The 22,521-nt window shown below is 40.5% G+C and overlaps 1 protein-coding gene across 1 annotated transcript in view; it reads left to right on the top strand.

The window, feature by feature from the left end:
• Nucleotides 1-347: 347 nt before the first annotated feature.
• The window catches only part of LOC103234241 (uncharacterized), a 32,201-nt gene continuing 10,027 nt past the window's right edge, over nucleotides 348-22,521 (top strand). The window contains exons 1-3 of the mRNA XM_007995941.3: nucleotides 348-578; nucleotides 15,725-15,851; nucleotides 17,094-17,189. Coding sequence (XP_007994132.2) covers nucleotides 576-578; nucleotides 15,725-15,851; nucleotides 17,094-17,189 — 226 coding nt within the window. The 5' untranslated portion in view covers nucleotides 348-575. The remainder of the gene's footprint in view (nucleotides 579-15,724; nucleotides 15,852-17,093; nucleotides 17,190-22,521) is intronic.

Raw genomic sequence — 22,521 nt, 5'->3', positions numbered from 1 at the left:
ATTAATATGACAACAAAATACTACTGTTCACCTTCTCAATACATTCAAAAAGAGAGAGTAAAAAAGAGATAGAATTTTCCCATGCTCTGGGGTGGACATGGCTCAGCTCAGGGAGGAAGCCCTGGCTGAAAAGTCTGCAACTTACGCTCTTACTTTTCTTCACTCAGCCCAGCATCTGATCACATCTTCTGTCACTCAGGGCCTGAGGGGGCGGAGCCTTAGGCATTATCCAATCAGGGACGCTGGGCTGGAAACGTCCAATCAGGCACGCAGCCTGAGCGAACAGCCCAGCATCTGATCACGTCTTCTGTCACTCAGGGCCTGAGGGGGCGGGGCCTTAAGCATTATCCAGTCAGGGACGCTGGGCTAGAAACGTCCAATCAGGCACGCAGCCGGAGCGAACAGGGCGGCTTCTGGTTTGGCGGGTCCTTTGTCTCTCGGTGCAGCCGGAGCTCCTGGTGTCCTGTTTACTGCTCTGTGTCCGGTACTCCTAGAGGCCCAGCCTCTGTGGCCCTGTGACCTGCAGGTATTGTGAGATCCACAGCTAAGACACCAGGACCCCTGGAAGCCTAGAAATGGTGAGAGTGCCGGTCGGACATCCCAAGCGAGGGGCAGGGGCTGGTTGGAACCGGTGGAAAGTGACGGTGGCAGGACTTAGGTATCCCCTTAGTCAGCTCCACAATTTGCGCCCCGAGTTCTCCTTGCCCAGCTGGGCCTCGGTTCCCTTCAGCCAAAAGATGGCGGCTGCGCTGACAGCCCAGCCCCCAGGCGTCCTGTCTCTTCACTGCGCGGTGACTGTGCCCTGGCCTGGAGCCCTCTCTGGGCAGCTCTGCCCCCGCAGCGCCGCTTCTCTCCCAGATTGTGCAGGGACCACGGGAAGAGTCGTCAGGGGAGAATCCTGACTTGGAGTGCGGGTTCACGAATGGGAAGAGCTTTAGTGCCTTGGGTTCACAGTTTCTCTTTTCTATTAAAAATTTATGGGGCTGGGCGCGGTGGCTCATTCCGGTAATCCCAGCACTTTGGGAGGCCGAGGCAGGCGGATCACTTGAGGTAAGGAGTTGTTAGGACAAACTAAGCTCCTCTTCAAAGACTCAACTTCCTGGTCAGAAGTTGTAAAAATTGTAAATCAACCCTACCTCTTCTTCCGCCTTCTCCTTTTCTCAAAACATCGCGCGTTTCTCCTATTTGGAAAAAGTTTGTGTCTAGCCCAACCGGGATCAGCTTAGATTGTGCTGTCCGACCCCAGCCTATATGGGAAGGACACAAAAATAGGAACTGCGTTAGGGTTAAATACCCCTTCCTGGCCCAGCGCGGTGGCTCATGCCTGTAATCCTAGCACTTTGTGAGGCTGTGGCGGGTGGATCACGAGGTCAGGCGTTCTAGGCCAGCCTGGCCAACATGGTGAAACCCCGTCTCTACTAAAAATACAAAAATTAGACGGGGTTGGTGGCAGGCGCCTTTAGTAATCCCAGCTACTTGGGAGGCTGAGGCACTAGACTTGCTTGAACCTGGGAGGCGGGGTGCAGTGAGCCTATATCTTGCCATTGTACTCCAGCCTTGGTGACAGAGTGAGACTCCGTCTAAAAAAAAAAGACATCTTAAAATGGCCTTCCCTTATGTAAAACTGTGTTTAAGTAATTTCACGGATTTTTCAAACACTGAGTTTCAAAAACCAAGTGAATAACTCTGACATGACAATTAAAGCTTGAACCTGGTGACTCCAAGCTAAGGCTAATATTAAGCCTGAAACAGGAGGGTTTTTTTTTTTTTTTTGGACAGGAGTTTTGTGTTTTGCTCTTGTCGCCCAGGTGGAGTGCAATGGCGTGACCATGGCTCACTGAAACCTCCGCCTCCTGGGTTCAAGCGATTCTCCTGCCTCAGCCTCTCAAGTAGCTGGGATTACAGGCATGCACCATCATGCCTGGCTAATTTCGTATTTTTAGTAGAGATGGGTTTTCTCCATGTTGATCAGGTTGGTCTCGAACTCCCGACCTCAAGTGATCTGCCCCCCTTGGCCTCCCGAAGTGCTGGGATTACAGACTTGTTATTCTGAGAGAAGCTACAGAGCCTAAAAAGCTGGGGCCTCACAAGCAGATGCAGTTAAGGTTAAGATGAAAGGAAACTGGAAGGATCTGGTTTTTTTTTGTTTTTTTGTTTTTTTTTTTGAGACATCCCCTGTCGCCCAGGCTGGAGTAAGCTCACTGCAAGCTCCGCCTCCCGGGTTTACGCCATTCTCCTGCCTCAGCCTCCCGAGTAGGTGGAACTACAGGCACCCACCACCATGCCCAGCTAATTTTTAAAAATATTTTTTTAGTAGAGACGAGGTTTCACTGTGTTAGCCAGGATGGTCAATCCTGACCTCGTGATCCACTCGCCTGGCCTCCCAAAGTGCTGGGATTACAGGCGTGAGCCACCATGCCTGGCCTTTGGGAGGATCTTACTGATGATGAAGTTGTTATTGTTTTGAGGAACATTTTAGACTTTGTAAAATAAAAACGTTAAATTTATGTTAAAAATGAATTTCAAAAAAGTATTACAGCAGGAGGAAGTACCAACTAACTATAAGATCTTTATGGCTTGCAAAAATGTAGGCAGAAAAGGGCTTTTCTCCCTAGGGAGGAGCAAATAAGATTAGAAAGGAGGTGGGAGGAGAATAGCAAATGGAGGGTGAAAAAGTCAGATTTTACATCAGAGAATGTCTTACCCTGAAATCACGTTCTTAGGAGGGATGTAAAATGGAATGTATGTTGACTCAGAGTGAGGGTAGCTCAAAGTTCAGGAGCCTGAGGGAGAGAGATAAACTTAAGTTTGATTAAGAAATATTTTATTTTATGCCTGGCCCAGTGGTTTATGCCGTAATCCCGGCACTTTGGGAGGCCAAGACGGGCAGATCACTAGGTCAGGAGATTGATACCATCCTGGCCAACATGGTGAAACTCCGTCGCTACTAAAAATACAAAAGTTAACTCGGTGTGGTGGCCCGCACCTGTATTCCCAGGTACTCAGGAGGCTGAGGCAGGAGAATTGCTAGAACCCGAGAAGCAGAGGTTGCAGTGAGCCAGATCAAGCCAGGGGACTCCATCCTGGAGACAGAGCGAGACTCTGTCTCAAAACAAACAAACAAGAAAACAAAAAAAATTTTACTTCAGACCAGGCACAGGCCGTGGTTCACACCTGTAATCCAGGCACTTTGGGAGGCAGAGGCAGGTGGATCATCTGAGGTCAGGAGTTCGAGACTAGCCTGGCCAACATGGTAGAACCCTGTGTCTACTACAAATACAAAAACTAGCTGAGTGTGGTGGCGGGTGCCTGTAATCCTAGAAACTTGGGAGGCAGAGGCAAGAGAATTGCTTGAACCCCGCAGGCAGAGGTTGCAGTGAGCCGAGATTGCGCCCCTGCCCTCCAGCCTGGGCAACAGAGCGAGATTCTGGCTCAAAAAAAAAAAAAAAAGAAATATTTTGACCACTGAAGACAAATTCAGCTGATATTTTAAAATAAGAAATAGGAGGAAATGTGCAGAGTGTGTGTCTGGCTGTGTGATAGGTAAGAAAAGAGAGCAATATCTAAGTCATAAGGGGAAGAGTATTTCTTTTTATAAACTATTTCTGGAGCACACAAATGATGGAGAATTTTATTTTTATTTTTATTTTTTTTTGAGGCAGATTCTTGCTCTGTCGCCCAGGCTGTAGTGCAGTGGCACGATCTTGGCTCACTGCAGCCTCCGCCTCCCGGGTTGAAGCGATTCTCCTGCCTCAGCCTCCTAAGTAGCTGGGATTACAGGAGCCCGCCACCACGCCCGGCTAATTTTTGTATTTTTAGTAGAGATGGGGTTTCACAGTGTTGGCCAGGCTGGTCTAGAACTCCTGACCTTATGATCCACCCACCTCGGCCTCCCAAAGTGCTGGGATTACAGGCATGAGCCACCGTGCCTGGCCGGAGAATTTTATTAATCACAAATATTTTCCAGGATTATCTATGTGTTTCATCTTTCCCCATCTCTTTTCTTTGTTCTATGCATTTCTTCCTTTTGGCTTTTCCTGGGCTGCATCTTATATATGAAAGCAGTAAACATAACTACAGTGTTTTGCTGAGTTCTGTGAGTAGCTCTACCAAATTACTGAATTTCACTGAGGTGATAGACCCCAATTTTTAAACAGTAGCTCAGAAGCGTAGATGGGCCCATGGGGTTTGTTGCTGGCGTCTGCAGTGAGGACAGTGTTGTGGAACCAAGCCCTGAATCAGGGTCTGTGCTGACTCTGGGTAGTGTCAGAATTCCAATGTTAGACAATGAGTTGTTGTTGGAGAATTGTTTGATGTTCATCAAACTACAGATTTGGTGCCAGAAAAAAGATATCATGGAGGTCTGGCCTGGAATAAAACTCTGGGTGTTTGGGAATGGGAGGCTCTGCTCTCCTGTACACAGGCTGTCACACTGCCCATAGTCCTGCAATTCCACGTCTTCTCCCAGGGTGACAGATGACTGAAAACTTAGAGTAAAGGAGCTTCACCGTGGCATTTTTGATCTGTGTTTTGTGAAGAACCCACAAGTGTCTATAAGTCCCCTGGCATATCCCAACCCCCAGACACTGAATCTGCAGCAGCAACCTGTTTTCTCCACCAACCTAGGATCTGGACCACCTGTTCATAATCTCATCTGCATGTATTCACACAGAAATAAATCAGAGTACAGCCCTACCTGGGTCACTGTCTGTAGCAAAAATCAGTCCTTTCACCTACATTGTGCTCTCTCCTACTCAGGGATTTATTTTTTTTCTTTTAGCTTTTATTTTTGGTTTGGGGTGCACATGTGGGTTTGTTATACAGCTAAAATTATGTTATTGGGATTTGGCGTGCAGATTATTTTGTCACTGAGGTACTAAACATAGCACCAAACAGGTATCTTTTCTGATCCTCTTATTCCTCCCACTCTCCACCCTCAGCTAGGCCTCAGTGTCTGTTGTTTTCTCTTTGTGTTTATGTGTTCTTATTATTTAGTTCTTACTTGTAAATAACAACATGCATTTGGTTTTCTGTTTCTGCATTAGTTTTCTGAGAATAATGGCCTCCAGCTTCATCAATGTTACTGCAAAGAACATGATCTTCTTTTTTTAATGGCCACAGAGTATTCCATGATGTTTATGTACCATATTTTGTTTTTACTGAATCTTTTACTTTATTTTTGGAGACAGGGTCTCACTTATGGCCCAGGCTCGAGTGCCATGGCATAATATTGGCTTACTTTAGCCTCAACCTCCCAGGCTCAAGGAATTCTCTCCTACCTCATCCTCCCAAGTAGCTGAAACTACATGTATGCATAACCACACCTGGCCAATTTTTCTTTTCTTTCTTTCTTTTTTTTTTTTTTTTTGATTTTCTGTGGAGACAGAATTTTGCCGTGTTGCCAGGCAGGTCTCAAACTTCTAAGCTCAGACGATCCACCAACCTCATTCTCCGCCTCCCAAAGTGCTGGGATTACAGATATGAGCCACTGCATCTGACCATACCACATTTTCTTTATCCATTCTACCATTGATAGGCATTTATGGCCTGTCCATGTCTTTGCTGTTTTGAATAGTGCTGCAGTAAACATGCATGCGGATGTGTCTTTATAATAATTTATATTTGTTTGGGTATATACCCAATTATAAGGTTCCTAAGTCAAATGATAATTCTGTTTTTAGTTCTGTGAGGAATCCCACACTGCTTTTTATAGTTGTTGAACTAATTTACACTCCCACCAGGAGAGTATAAGCATCTCCTTTCTCTGCAACCTTGCCAGCATCTGTTATTTTTTGATTTTTTAAAAATAGCCATTCTGACTGGTGTGAGGTGGTATCTCATTGTGGTTTTTCTTTAATTTCTCTAATGATTAGTGATGAACTTTTTTTCATATGCTTGTTAGTCACATGTATGCCTGCTTTTGAAAAGCATTTGTTTGTGTTTTTTTGTTTACTTTTTAATGAGGTTGTTTGGTTTTTTCTTGTAAAATTGTTTAAGTTCTTAATAAAGTCTGGATATTAGACCTTTGTCAGAGGCAAAGTTTGCAAATATTTTCTTTTATTCGGTAGATTGTCTGTTTACTCAGTTTCCTTTGCTGTGAAAACTTCTTTAGTTTAAATAGGTTCCATATGTCAATTTTTGCTTTTGTTGCAGTTGCTTTTCGTAGCTTCATCATGAAGTCTTTGCCAATTTCTGTGTCTAGAATGGTATTTCCTAGTTATCTTGCAGGGTTTCTTATAATTTTAAATTTTTCATTTAAGTGTTTAATTTGTTTTGAATTGATTTTTGTATATAGTGTAATGAAGGGGTCCAGTTTCAGTCTTCTACATAGTGCTAAGTAGTTATTTCAGCACCATTTATGAAATAAATAACTCTTCCCACATTTCTCTTGTTAGCTTTGGCAAAAATCTGATGGTTGTAGGAAGGCGGCATTATTTCTGGACTCTCTATTCTGTTGCATTGGTCTTGTGCACTCATGGATTTTTTATAACACCTTTCTCTCTTCTGCTTTTTCCCCCATAAACATTCTTTCAAATGCATCTATTGTGCAAAATTCAGGTGTCTAAGAGTTCAAAAATTCTTTAAAAAGTTCCAAAAGAATATTTTACTATTCTTTCTTCTCTTTAGGGTTTTAGATTATATGTAGATGTTTTCCTCTGCTTTTTAAAAAATATATGTAAATCATATTAACAGCTAAATGAACTTTTTGTAATTTTTTTCTGACCCCAGATTGTCTTTATCTAGTACTTCAGATTTATTGCTTTGTTTTGGCTTCTGAAAAGTTTATTTTTCCAGTTTTAGTCCTTTAAAGTAGACACAGATTTGTTTAGATAAAAGCTCATTTTAAGAGCACACAGAAGCTTAGCACAAGAATAGGATTAAATATAGCAATACCGAATGATAAAGACGAAAAGATACTAAGTTCCATTGACAGAAACCTGATTATTCAAGTTAATTATCCAATATTTGCAGACTGAAGTGCTTTGTATACTGCAAAAGCAAGAACAATTCAGTGCGTAAACTGAACAGTGGAGTCTGTAGTTGTAGCTTGCTTTCTATTTATTACTTCAGAACAATTAGCATAGTTATGTGTAGTGTTTGCAGACAACCTGCATTCGTGTAAATTAAACAGTATTTTCTTTTTTTTTTTGAGACGGAATCTCACTCTGTTGCCCAGGCTGGAGTGTAGTGGCATGACCTCAGCTCACTGCAACTGCTCCCTCCTGGGTTCAAGTGATTCTCCTGCTTCAGCCTCCCAAATAACTGGGATTACATGCATCACCACACCTGGCTAAGCTTTCATATTTTTAGCAGAGATGGGGTCTTACCATGTTCACCAGCTTGATCTTGAACTCCTGACCTCAGGTGATCACCTGCCACAGCCTTCCAACGTGCTGGAATTACAGGCGTGAGCCATAAACAGTAAACAATAGTATGAATATAAAGCCGCAATACTTACTTTGAATAAATCACTTAAATGGTTTTTTTAATATTGTTATTTATACTTTTGAAATAGAAAGTGTTTTAACTAAAGTTTAGTTGCAATTTTAAAAAATGCTACATACATTACTACTAGTGCATTAAAATATTCATACTTATTTATATCTAATATCCAAAGAAAATTTACTACCAAACTGTTAGAGCAGATATTAGTTTGACATGTTTATTACTTTATTCAATAGGGATAATTATGAGTAAACACAATTTTAGTATCTTTTATTTCACTAAATTGGAATGCTGCTCTTACAGGACAAATAAAGACATGTAATGTGGCCACTAAAAACCATAATAGTTCTTCAGTTAACTATGTTGCAAGATCTAATATATTCCACTATATGAACATGGTCAGATTCTATTTCTTCATCAGAAAGTGTTGGAAGTTGACAGATGATTTCCGTATGGAACCCCCATTCAATGGCTAGAAAATGAGACAGCAGCAGAGATGGAAAAGAAACTTTATAAAATTTTTTTGAAAATATGCCCTCTTTCTTCATAATCATAATGCTCATGTTTCTCATACTGAGAGTAGCTGTGCACTTTGGGTGTTTAGAAAGAAATTGCTTTTAGGGGAATATTTTCTGGCTGATGATCAATCTTATATCTAACCTGAGCTTTTTCTTAAGATCTTTTTAACATTTTTCTCTCAAAATCTTGCTCAGATGGAGATCTGGTTTTCTCTCTAATGCTTTGGGTGTCTGTTTCAGAAACCTATTAGTATCCCACGGTGTCTGAATGACGTGGGCTGTCACAGTGAGAACTTTTGGAGCTATCTCTATCTGGACTCATGCTGAAAATTCAGAAGTATTTTTGCCTGCGCCATTCAGAAGTATTTTTTCATGTCGCCATTATAAGTAGAAACTGGGGCTGAAACACTGCTCACATTCTGATTATTGTTAAGGTGAAATTCTATCCACGATGCCTTCAGGCTCTCCTGCAGCTCAGACATCACTCTCTGATGTGACACTAGAATGCTGTTGTGGCAAATGGGGTTCACATAAAATGAGAGCTGTGCTCTGGGCTGTGCCTCAGTGGCAGATGGTAGTGGTAAAGAGAGGACACTAGCACTCAGGAGAAAGCAAGCAGGAGTGCTGTAGCCCAGTACCAGGGAGTACAGAGCCACTGGTCTAAAATGGAAATAGCCAAAAAGATAGAACACTCTTCAGCCATTTTTGTAGCAGAGTGAAAGCCTAGCTTCAGCAGGCACCTGGCTTCAAGCTACTAAACTACCCGCTTTCATGAATATGTGAAAAGTTTATTTGTCATTGAATATAAGCAACTAGCATACACAGATGACCTCTTCAATCTCCAGGTGAATTTAGGATGAACTATGTATGACATGGTGCTGGAAATTCTTCTACTTGTGGACTAATTATGATGACCATTTTTCTGACTTTGCAGTCTTTTAAGCAGATTGACGATGATGTGTGTCACATTCAAGTTTAATTGTGTAATAAAACCATTTTCTTTCTGCTCTATTATTGTGGAGTTTCTCTGAAAATAGAGAAAATTTTTCTTTTTTTTCTTTTTTTTTTTTTGAGACGGAGTCTGGCTCTGTCACTGGACTGGAGTGCAGTGGCGCGATCTCGGCTCACTGCAAGCTCCCCCTCCCGGGTTCCCGCCATTCTCCTGCCTCAGCCTCCCGAGTAGCTGGGACTACAGGCGCCCGCCACATCGCCCGGCTAATTTTTTTGTATTTTTTTAGTAGAGACGGGGTTTCACCTTGTTAGCCAGGATGGTCTCGATCTCCTGACCTCGTGATCCACCCGTCTGGGCCTCCCAAAGTGCTGGGATTACAGGCTTGAGCCACCGCGCCCGCTCAATTTTTCTTTTAACTATTGTTTCCACACAGTGTCTAGAATTACCAGACATGATATAAACACATAAGGTACCAACCAGAATTTACTGTAGAGGGGACTTTCCCTCTCAGACTTTGAGTCAATTCACACTTGTGCAGCAAAGTGAATGCTGTCCCTTAAATATGCACGTGGAATTTTGTCTCTGCCTATTTGGTATTGATAGTCCTCTACTGTCACTTCTAGAGAGGCTAGACCCAATTTCTACAAACTTCACAGAGCAGCAATTAATCATTTTACATTTTTCAGTGACTCTTGTATCTTCAGATTTGAAACTGATTCAGAAACTACAGAGCCCAGAAACCTAATCAGAGTAACATGTGTGCACTGAATAGACATGTAGACATGAGAATCTCCACTTTCCCCTTCCTCCTCTTGCTAAATGCTCACAAATCTACAGGTAAACACCTGCGGCTACTCCAGCCATTCAGGCCCTAAACTTGAAGCTCCAAAGTTTGAATCCAGGTCTTGAGATTTGAGGAAAAAAAAGTTTATCTAAAAAATGCAAGTCCTTTTGGTTATCAAACTCAAAGAGACATTAAAATGAAAGTACTGGCCGGGCGCGGTGGCTCACACCTGTAATTCCAACACTTTGGGAGGCCGAGGCATATGGATCATGAGGTCAGGAGATTGAGACTATCCTGGCTAACACAATGAAACCCCATCTCTACTAAAAATACAAAAAATTAACCGGGCGTGATGGTGGGCGCCTGTCATCCCAGCTACTCGGGAGGCTGAGGCAGGAGAATGGCATGAACCCGGCAGGCGGAGCTTGCAGTGAGCTGAGATTGCACCATTGCACTCCAGTCTGGGCAACAGAGCGAGACTCAGTCTCAAAAAAAAAAAAAAAAGTACCGTTATGTCTTTCTCCCCCCCTTTGAACTATGTATTCATCTCTTGAAACTGTTCACGATTGCCACAGGTAACTATAAATTAAACTAATAATGCCACATTAGACACTATATCCCATACCCTAAACCATAATGATATATATGTAATCAATTATCGATGTTCTGTAAATAAATAAAAATTCCTGACAATCGACTTTGTATCAGCCCACTCTCTGTCCCTGTCTTCTTGTCCTTACAAATCATCTTGTAACTGATGGTAATTAAAATGTAGATTCCAGGCAACTTGAATCTTTGCTCCCAGGTTATAATCCTTAAGCTTGACCCAAGTAAACTGTCTACTTATATTCATGTTCTATCAGCTTTTTAAAAAAATGTAGACTTATCATTTAGAATGTGCGAGAGTAGCCTCTATGAGGGGATCTCTCCTTTGATTGTACTCCACTTGCTGTGACACCAAAAGATGCAGAGCCAGGTGGATCCTACCTGGAATCTGCAGATAAGGTCTGGCTTCTTCCTGGGATTTACAGGAAAGGACTGGAATTTGGATTGAGAATGTACAGAAAATGAACAAAAGTCATTTTCTGCATTGTGAAATGTAAACATAGACATCTTACAGCCCCCATGTGGGAGTGTGGCTCTTTGAGATTTTTCACATCTTGTTCATTGGCCTACTACAGTTTTGTGAGGGGCTCCAGGAGAAAATAGAATCTGATGGCAGAATCTGTAAGTGTAAATAAGCATCTTAGAAGGGAGAGAGCGAGGCCACAGAGTATCCAGAGTCATGACCACAATTATATTTAGCTGTAAAATGTAATACTAGAGTAGAGTATTTTTGCTCTTCCTCTTACCCAAGAGCTAGCAAATCAGAATGGGTGGTCCATGTTCTGGAGCTCTACCAGGGCAGTTCCATTTTCTATTTAGAGTTAGCCTGAGTCTCTCCAGCCTGGCTTATCATTGGGCCATGAGGCCCAGGTCACTGGGAATTCTCTCACAATCACCCAGTTGTCTTTGAGGCATTTGAGGATGTCCAGAGCAGAATTGTGTCAGGCTGACAAGAGTGGTTAATTCTGCTTCTTTCTCAGCGTAAGAGAAATGAGTCATTCTGTGTTTGTTCATTCCCTCGTACAAGAGATATCTGGTTGGTATCCAGATGAGAGTTTCTCCAGTTTCCTGGTACTTGGATAATAAGGAGAAGATCTGGAGACCCAGATAGATAAACTAGTTACTTCCGCTTCATATGGGCATTAAAAAAATACATGAAGCAGTCATATTTCCTACAGTCCAGAAACTTTTAGTCTAGACTAGCAACTGGATAAATAATTGAATTATGCATCATATGGTTGGTATAATAAATAGATGTGTCAAAAAATCTTGGGCTTTGTTTAGACCACTTTCTTTATATTCGTGTGACTTCTGATATCTACACCTGAAGGGAGATTTATGAACAAAAGAATTGTTATAAATTATTATTATTATTATTATTATTTTTCCTGAGACAGAGTCTGGCTCTGTCGCCCAGGCTGGAGTGCAGTGGCCGGATCTCAGCTCACTGCAAGCTCCGCCTCCCGGGTTTACGCCATTCTCCTGCCTCAGCCTCCCGAGTAGCTGGGACTACAGGCGCCCGCCACCTCGCCCGGCTAGTTTTTTGTATTTTTTAGTAGAGACAGGGTTTCACCACCTTAGCCAGGATGGTCTGGATCTCCTGACCTCGTGATCCGCCTGTCTCGGCCTCCCAAAGTGCTGGGATTACAGGCTTGAGCCACCGCGCCCAGCATAAATTATTATTATTTTTTTTGAGATGGTGTTTCACTCTGTCACCCGGTCTGGAGTGCAGTGGCACGATCTCGGCTCACTGCAAACTCTGCCGCCCGGGTTCAAGTGACTCCCTCCTCAGCCTCCTGAGTAGCTGGGATTACAGGTGCCTGCCACTGCGCCCAGCTAATTTTTGTGTTTTTACTAGAGGCTGGGTTTCATCATCTTGATCAGGCTGGTCTTTAACTGCTGACCTCGTTCTGCACCCGCCTCAGCCTCCCAAAGTCTTGAGATTACAAGTGTGAGCCACCACGCTCGGCCATATATTTTCTATTTCTTTTACCTTGCTAACTGTAGATAGTTTTATTTTCTAATAAAATTACCCTAGAAAACCTTAAGGGATTTGTTTAAATTGCATATTAGTATATAGTATAAAGTTGTCAGGGCAGTGACTAGAAAAGATAAAAACTACAGAAACTCTGGGATTTAAGTTTCTTTTAGGTAAGCTTAGAAACAAGACAAAACTGGAAGTACCCTAGTTGCATAGAGAACAGAATTATACAAAGGGTTCCCACCCTGCCCCAGATGTGTTCAGATTCATCCTTTTTGGAGGCCTTCGTTAGGTCTGAACCTACCCTGGAGTATTGCCTCACAGAACTAATTAGGGGAGATCAGAGTTTTGGCTGCTGAATCCTGCTCCCTTTCTAGAACTGGTACTCACAATTTCCTGAAATTCAAAAGCAGATAAATGGGAAAAATAAAGTATGTATTGTACAGTCTTTGTTTTTAATTTTTTATTAAAACTAGTGCAGAGACATTCTATTTAGCAACTTGTTTTCTATTCCTGCAGATCCAGTAGTTGCTCTACAAGTCAAAAAAAGTAAATATAAACAGAATGAAATTTTCTCTATATTACATTAAACTCTTCCTTTCTATATCTCTTTCATCTGTCTATATTTAGCTTTTATTCTATACAATTTTTTAAAAAATTTGATGACAGAGAAACAGAAGAAAAAATAAAAATGCTAGGCCCTTTATCTAAATCCTGAAAATTATGAAACCCTGAGTACCAGCTCCCAGAGTGTTAAGAGAATTAAGTAACATAATGTGTTATGCCCAGCGCAGTGCTCTGATTCATACTCTTGAGCACATAGTGCCTACTTAATAAACATTGTATTAGTACATGTGTTCATGTTTTTTAAATACAGACTTATTCAGATAAGTCTTCTGTTTCCTCTGTAAATTTTTTTTTTTTTTGATACGGAGTCTTGCTCTGTTGCCCAGGCTGGAGTGCAGTGGCCAGATCTCAGCTCACTGCAAGCTCCGCCTTTCGGGTTCACACCATTCTCCTGCCTCAGCCTCTCAAGTAGCTGGGACTATAGGCGCCCGCCACCTCGCCCGGCTAGTTTTTTTTGTATTTTTCAGTAGAGACGGGGTTTCACCCGGTTAGCCAGGATGGTCTCGATCTCCTGACCTTGTGATCCGCCCGTCTCAGCCTCCCAAAGTGCTGGGATTACAGGCTTGAGCCACCGCGCCCGGCCTCCTCTGTAAATTTTAAAGAGCCAGGAAGAAATATAAAACTTTAAAATGGAAATGGGCTGTCCTTATTTGTACTAGAAGTATTTGGTTGTGGCAAGAGTGCTAAGTGTAAGGGACCCTGTGCTGTTCATGCTTTCTCTAACCAATGCTAATAATGAGCCAGGGGGAAGCAACATCAGCATTGACAGGGGACTTGTTTAAAACACTCATTCATAAACCCTTTTCAAACATGCAGAATCACATTACAGAATGTGCGGCCACAATTATCAAGTGATTTATAAGGTCTTTAAAGCTTTAGAGGCAATGCTTAGCTTAGTGTTTATCAGCCCAGGCTTCTCATTAGGATCACATGGCTGATATGCAGAAATCTCTTGTGCCCAGGCTTCAAAATACATTCATGAGAGTTAAGTTCCACCTTTGCACTAGAGAGTGGTCACAGGGCCTATTCTATTTGGGTTTGGTAGGGACAGGTCATTGTGGTGCATGCTTCCATTACTGTAGCAGAAATTGCTGGTGTCTGTGGCAGGGGAGGGCACCTGAGGACAGGAAAGGAGAAACTTATATTTGCATCTTCATGGAGCAGCTCATTGTTCCTGAATTTCTTCTGTTTTAAAGGACAGAAATGGGTGGCTTTTTCTGTCTTTTTCTGCTAGATGATGTCATGCTAGCAGGTAAACATGTGGTACACTTTTAAAGACATATTCTTCAGATGCAGGTATAATTTGTACAGAGAATCTCATCTGAGAAGAAACTCCAGAGAAGGAGGAGAAAGAAAAAAAAAAAGGCTTTTCTTCAGGTAAACGTGTGTCAGATGAAGAGCTGTGTCCACTCTGCCTCCTGGACTGCCATGCATTTAGTACTCACAAAACTTCACTTCTCTGCTTGTGTTTTTCCTCCCTGAGTTTGATTTAATTACTTCTTAAAATTCCTATGATAGTCAAGGGTCTTTGAAAAATATTTCTTTTATATATCCCACAGACTTCTGTACATTCTGTATGTAATAGCTTCTTATATGCCATGCAGAATTATCAGCAAGAATTTATGATCCACAATATTAAAAATATTCCCTTTGTGGCTCTTGAACATGGAAAGATGTGGATACTCAAGATTTCTATTGGGGAAAATTGTGGTCCTTGGTAAAGATGGTAAAGTAAAAACCTCCATTTATGTGTTCCATTGGTTCTATGCAGAATAGGATTCAGAAAATGCTTATTTAAATAGGATGGAATTTATTACCCAGAAAGTTCTGAAAAAAAAAATTATTAGGAGATAAGTGCTCTCTAGGGTGCTAAATGAAGCCTACTTAAAATTACTACTAAAAATTACAGAATGTAGGAGTTAACAGTATTTTGAAGTTTGTATAAAACTGATGTTTCTTTATGGTTAAATTCAGATTATAATTTATGTTATTTGGGAGGAATATTTCAATAGTGATGCTGTGTTCTTCTGTGAGCATTAACACATCATAAAAATTTGTCCTAGTGCAGTTAATGGTTAATGAGTCACTTGGTGAAGTAGCTCTCTGACAGATTTTTTCCACTATAGTTAATTATTTTTTCTCTTCATTGTTAAGCATCCTTATGCAGCAGATTTGCATAAACCATCACATTTAATCTGGCAGTTGTCCTTTTTTCTTTTTTTCCTACATAATTTTCTATGGAAAATGAAGGCTGTTATTTTTGTTTATAGGCCAGAAAAACTTGGAAAAACACAGGCTCTTCCACTTACTGGATGTTTGACAAAATATCCTTCTTGAGCCAAAAACATTGACATTATTGGTGAGCTTGTTACAAATTCAAAAAATCAGACTTAATTCCAGGTCTTCTGGGAAAAAAACTCCGCATAACGAGGTCTTCAGCTTATTGTACATATTAAAATTTGAGCGGTGCCTTCTAACTCAACATGTCTTCTCCATATGAAAAATATTCACATCTCATTCTGTATGATGTAAATATAGCACTCAAAAATGTACATGTTCATGCCCTTAATTTTATACTTTATTATCTAGAAAAATATCATATATGAACTGATGTTATGGATCTTATGCTGCCCTTTTTTTCTCAGAGAATACATTAGAGAATATTTCTGTGTTGAAAATTATTTTATTGGATAATTTTAGTCCTATAAGTCAGAACCACTTCTCTTTGCTCTCTAATTTCACCTTAAGTCAAAATAAAAATTCTGCCCATGTCCACTTGGTAAAAATGTGTGTCTGTATTTGTGTTTCAGGGACCATTGCAATTTAGAGATGTGGCCATAGAATTTTCTCTGGAGGAGTGGCATTGCCTGGACACTGCACAGCGAAATCTATATAAGAATGTGATGTTAGAGAACTACAGTAACCTGGTCTTCCTTGGTGAGGATAACTTTAATACATAATTCATAATATACCTGAAAGGTTTTATTTCTCTTTTTTTGTAGAATGTTTTTTAGTAATTTATTCTTTGCGTAAAGGAGTTTCAGATCGATTTTTTCCAGAAAATCTTCAGAATTTGTTCATTTAGAAAAGAGTATCTTCAGTGCTTCTGGCCTGTAATCCCAGCACTTTGGGAGGCTGGGGTGGGGGGATTGCCTGAGGCAAGGAGTTTGAGACCAGCCTGGCCAACATGGTCAAACCCCATCTCTACTACAAATACAAAAAATTAGCCATGCATGGTGGCACGCACGCGGCTGTAATCCCAGCTACTTCGGAGGGTGAGGCAGGAGAATTGCTGGAACCCAGGATGCGGAGGTTGCTGTGAGCCGAGATCATGCCATTGCACTCTGTCTGGATGACAGAGCAAGATTATGTCTCAAGAAAAAAATTTTTTCTTCAAGATGTTTCATCTTAATCCAATCTTTCCACATTCCTGAGTTGAGAGGTTTCCACATTCCTGAAACCTCTTCAAGTTTCCATAAACTGATGTTTCATCTTAATCCAATCTTTCCACATTCCTGAGTTGAGCTGTATTTTTCACTCTAAATTAGTGGTAATTACAAAAATTTACTGACATAAAATATTGTAGCCCCCACTTGAAAATCTAAATGCCACCACCAATTTTTGATTCCGTAGTACCAGGTAGTAAAATTAAGAAACCTACAAATTGGAAGTGTTTTCTTTTTCCTTTTTTTATTTATATTTTTGAGATGGAGTCTTGCTCTGTTGTCCAGGCTGGAGTGCAGTGGCGTGATCTTGGCTTACTGCAACCTCCGACTCCTGGGTTCAAGCAATTCTCCTGCCTCAGTCTCCCGAGTAGCTGGGACTACAGGCATGCGTTACCATGCTCGGCTGAGTTTTGTATTTTTAGTAGAGATGGGGTTTCACCATGTTTCCCAGGCTGGTCTCCAACTCCTGACTTCGTGATCCACCCGCCTTGGCCTCCCCCTGACCTTGTGTTCCACCTGCTTTGGCCTCCCAAAGTGCTGGGATTAGAGGCATGAGCCACTGCACCTGGTAAATAGGAAGTATTGTTTAAATATCTATAAATTTCTGTTATACATTTGTATTTTGGTATTAATTTACTAGAATATTTTATCACATCGTCTTTGCTGATCACCTTATTAGCTTGTAATTGAAGAATATCAGCAAGATTCATGTTATTTATTCTTAATAAAACAGGTATTGTTGTCTCTAAGCCAGACTTGATCACCCGTCTGGAGCAAGGAAAAAAACCTTTGACTATGAAGAGACATGAGATGGTAGCCAAGCCCCCAGGTAGGTGCGAGTGAAAATGAATACAACAGACAACACAGTAAGAGGTCCCAAGGTCAAAGAGAAAGCCAGTCCTTAAAATGTGATTCGGGAAGCTGTGTTCCAAAGGAAATAGTTCCTGGGCAGTTGTTTTTTTGTTTTTGTTTTGTTTTTTAATTTTGGTGTCACAAAGGGACATCTTCTGTCTTATGCTTTTAAATTCTCTAAGGATTCTACTTTTCATTTGGTGAGCTTTCTTCAAGTTCACAGTGAGAGCCAAAGTCCTCTTCATGGCATATAAGAGATTGCACAATCTGGCTGCTTTTCCATTGTTTTGGGGACACAAAAATATCTGCATAATTTTGAGAAACTAAAACTACTTTTTAGTTCTATTTTTGCATCGGGTCTGAAATGTGTGAGAGTAGTAGTTTCTGTTGCATTTTTTTGTTCATTTTTCTTTATAGTCCATTACATTTTTATTACTATATAGTTTTTAAATATAATTTGCAATTATACATATGATATGTTTCTGCTTTGTTCTTTTTCCTCAAGATTGCTTTGGCTATTCACACTTCATTGTAGTTTCATGTAAGGTTTAGAATTGTATTTTCCATTACTGTGAAAAAAATACCACTGCAATTTTGATAGGAAGTTTATTGAATCTGTAGATTACTTTGGATGACACTATAATAATACTTATTCTTTCAAGCTACAGACAGAAAATATTTTAAAATTATTTATATATCAATTTTTTTATTATAAAGATTTTTTATCTCCTTAATTTTTTTCTCAGAAATTTTTTTAATGATACATTAAATAAGATTTTTCTTCCTCTATTTTATCAAATAGTTTCTTTTAAGTACATGAAACCATTCATGTACTTGGTATTAATTTTCTATTTTGATAATTTACTATTTACTGAGTGTATTTATTAGACAGCCTTTTTTTTTTTTTTTTTTTTTTTTTTTTGACAGTTTCGCTCTTGTCGCCCAGGCTGGAGTGCAGTGGCACAATCTTGGCTCACCACCACCACGCCTGGCTAATTTTGTATTTTTGGTAGAGACGGGGTTTCACCATGTTGATTAGACTGCTCTCAAACTCCCGACCTCAGGTGCTCCGCCCACCTTGGCCTTTCAATGTGTTGGGATTACAGGAGTAAGCCACCACGCCTGGCTAGACAGTTTTTAATGTACTGTTTATGGTTTTTAAAATATGAGATTGTATGATCTACAAACAGCAACTTTTTAACTTATTTTTCTTCATTTTCACTTTCTTCCCTCCCGCCCTCCTGCGCTCTCTCCCTTTCCTTTCCCTTTTCCTTTTTCCTTTCCTTTCCTTTCATGGGGTTTCACTCTTGTTTCCCATGCTGGAGTGCAATGGTGTGATTTTGGCTCACTGCAACCTTTGCTTCCTGGGTTCAAGCGATTGTCCTGCCTCAGCCTCCAGAGTAGCTTGGATTACAGGTGATCGCTACAATGCCTGGCTAATTTTTTGTAATTTTTTGGTATAGACGAAGTTTCACCCTGTTGGTAAGGCTGGTCTGAAACTCCTGACCTCAGATGATCCAACTGCCTCTGCCTCCCAAAGTGCTGGGATTACAGCCGTGAGCCACCGCACCCGGCTGGATTTTTTTTATTTCTGTGAATAATTCTTCTGTCATATACTTCTAGTGCTACATTCAAATAGATGTATTGCCAATGGGCACAATATAGTTTTGTATTGGTGTCTGAATGTGATGGAGCAAACACCTCTTCAAGTTTTCATAAACTGACTTTAGAAGCATTTCCTCAGGTAACCGTGTGGGTTTATTTTTTTCTTTCTTTATTTATTTTTCTTTTTTTGAGACGGAGTTTCACTCCTGTTGCCCAGGCTGAAGTGCAACGGTGCGATCTAGGCTTGCTGCAACCTCCACCTCCTGGGTTCAAGAGATTCTCCTGCCTCAGCCTCCCAAGTAGCTAGAATTACAGGCACGTGCCACCACGCCCCAGTGATTTTGTATTTTTAGTAGAGAAGGGGTTTCTCTATATTGGTCAGGCTGGTCTCCAACTCCCGACCTCAGGCGACCCGCCAGCCTCCGCCTCCCAAAATGCTGGAATTACAGGCCTGAGACACCCAGCCTGGCCCAACTGTGTGGATTTCTATGTAGGCAGAACTGACCTTAAACTGTGGTTCAGGTAACTGAAATTGAGTCATTGATCAGCTTCAGGGACCACAGTAAAAGCAAAGGTCTGTAGCCCTGCCTACATGGCTGTAAACGGATGCCTTCATTTAGGTCTCTGGAATTGCAGGACGTCTCCCAGACCGTGGCTGGAATGAGTTTGGGATGGTTACAGATAAAGTTCAGAATTCTTAGTGAGACCAAGTTGGCTGAGTCCTATCCTGGTCTGTAGCCAAGAACAGGGGCTAACCCTGTAGTTTCCCACCTGAATGAGGGCCTGTCTTCTGAATAGAACACTTCTCAATCTTCAGCTGTAACAGCGTTTCACAACTCCCTCCCCAGATCTCAAATTTCTTTTAGAGGCACTTATTTTGGAAAAGTCATCTTGCTACATAACCCAGGCTGGTCTCAAAATCCTGGCCTGAAGAAGTTCTCCAACCTTAATGTACCATGTAGCTGTCATTACAGTTGTGAACCATAATGCCTGGTTTTCTTATAAAGGCATTTTTGTCAGGGATGGTTGAGATTTTTATTGCTGTAAGGGGATATGAAAATAGGGCACTTTTAATCTTACTGATATCACTCTCCCTATTTGTTTTTACTTTCTATTTTCTATTTCAAATTTGTCTGTAATTTTAGATTCAGATATTTAGGACAATATGCTAGAATTTGCATGGTATGCCTGAAGTAAATTAGGTAATTAGTAGGCACTCCATACTTACTAAAATAGTTACTTATAAATTTCAGTTTTCTGTAGGCAAAAAGGAATTAAAGGATTTTCATCTACTTACTTCAGCTTATATCTAAATAATAATAAGCTATATTTTCTAATATTTGTTTTATATATCAGAGGGTCTAACCCTATTCTGCAAAATACATGTTTTCTTTATTTAACAATGTAAGACTAGTCTTTGCTTCTAAAATTGGATGACAGCAGTTTCATTTTGTGTAAGAATAGCATATATTGAAAACATTAAAAGTAACTCTAGATTCTTTTAAGTGCTAATTTACTGTTTCTTTATTAGAATCTTGTTTATACTGCATATTCTCTGAAATTTTACTCCCACACAGTACATGCCAATGATTCAAAATACCTACATTTAATGAGTACAAACTAACGGTTAAATATTGCAGCTACCTAGAAATTTTTTGTTTGTTTGTTTTTGTAAGATGGAGTCACACTCGTTGTCACCCAGGCTACAGTGCAGTGGTGCCATCTTGGCTCACTGCAACCTCCACCTCCTGGGTTCAAGCCATTCTCATGCCTCAGTCTCCCAAGTAGCTGGGATTACAGGCATGTGTCCCCACCTGGCTAAATTTTGTATTATTAGTGGAGACGGGGCTTCACTATGTTGGCCAGGCAGGTCTTGAATTCCTGACCTCAGATGTTCCACTTGCTTTGGCCTCCCAAAGTGCTGCGATAACAGGTGTGAGCCACTGCGCCCAGCCTGACAGTTATTTTTTTGTGATACATCAATGTTGCATACTAGATTTTATGAGTAAACATTTCTATTATTGTTTCAAAGTTCCATATTAGTGTGTTTTCTCAGTGTAGGTTTTTTTTTTGTTTGTTTTTTTGAGACGGAGTCTCACTCTGTCGCACAGGCTGGAGTGCAGTGGCGTGATCTTGCCTCACTGCAACCTCTGCCTCCAGGGTTCAAGTGATTGTGGTTCATGCCTCAGCCTCTCAAAGTGCTAAGATTACACGTGTGAGCCACTGCACCCAGCCTCATTTTAAGTTTCTTAACATTAGTTTATTGTGTTTTTTGGTTTTATTTATGTATTATAATTTTAGACAATTTGCAATTCTGTTTGTACACTTTAAGTCAATTTGAGTTTTAATTAAGAGATAAATTATGTATGTCTATCATAATCAGATTACATATGTATGTGTGTATATCTGTAAATATGACTCCAATTTTAGTTATGGCTCATATTCTTTCTTAGCTGATTTTCCATGGTAGTTTTATCTTGTCTGAGTAGTCATGGAGATAGTCTTATTTTCATTATGTGTTTAATGATGAATATATATTTCTTTTTGTGAAAGAAACGCTTTTGTGATTTGAAGGTAATTTTCAAAAAGACTTACAATTCTGTATTTTTTTCAGTTTTTCTTTAAAGACATGGTTTTAAAAACACATAAAATAAAATTTGCCATCTTAAATTTATTGAAGTGTATATTTCAGGGCCAGGTGTGATTGTGGCACTGATGTGTAATCCCAGGATTTTGGGAGGTCAAGCCAAGAGGATCCCTGGAGCCCAAAAGTTTGAGACCAGCCTGGGCAACATGGAGACCGCTCTCTATGAAAAAAATTTAATAATAGGCAGGCATGGTGGTGTGCAACTGTGGTCCCAGCTACTAGGGAGATTGCAGGGAGTCAAAATTGTGCCACTACACTCCAGCTTGGGTGACAGAGTGAGACCTTGTCTCAAAAAAACCTGTTCATTTCAGGCATGTTAAGTATATTCACATTGTTATGCAAAAGACTTCTAGAAACTTTACATCTTGTAAAACTTAAATTCAATACCCATTAAGTAACAACTGCTCATTTTACCCTCTCTCTATACCTTGACAGACAAACCTTCTACTTTCTGTTTTTATTGTTTTGACTACTTAAGATATATAAGTGGAATCATACAGTATCCATAATTTTGTTACTGGATTAATTCAGGTGACATAGTATTCACAAAGTTCATCAAAAAGGTGACAAGATTATTCTCTTTAAGGTGGAATAATATTCCATTGTATGTATATGTTACATTTTTTAATATGTTTATAAATCAAGAGATACCTAGGGTGCTTCAGCCTGTTGGCTTTTGTGAATACTGGTTACAATAAACATGGGTTTGCTTTGCTGCCCAGGCTAAAGTGCAGTGGTGCAATCTCAACTCTCTGCAACCTCTGCCTTCTGGTTTAAGCAATTCTCCTACCTCAGTCTCCCAAGTAGCTGGGATTACAAGTGCATACCACATCGCCAAGTTAATTTTTGTATTTTTAGTAGAGATGGTGTACATGTTGGCCAGGCTGGTCTCAAACTTCTGACCTCATGTATCTGCCCACCTTACCCTCCCAAAGTGCTAGGATGACAGGCTTAAGAAACTGCACCTGGCCTGTGTTACATATTTTGGGTATAGATTTATAAATACTTTTTTCCATTTATGTATTTTTATGTCTAAGTAGTTTATTTAAAATATGTT

Source organism: Chlorocebus sabaeus, chromosome 6, assembly GCF_047675955.1.
Source record: "Chlorocebus sabaeus isolate Y175 chromosome 6, mChlSab1.0.hap1, whole genome shotgun sequence".
Classification (NCBI taxonomy): domain Eukaryota; kingdom Metazoa; phylum Chordata; class Mammalia; order Primates; family Cercopithecidae; genus Chlorocebus; species Chlorocebus sabaeus.
The sequence above is the reverse complement of the archived record's forward strand: the minus strand, read 5'-3'. Positions and strand labels throughout refer to the sequence as shown.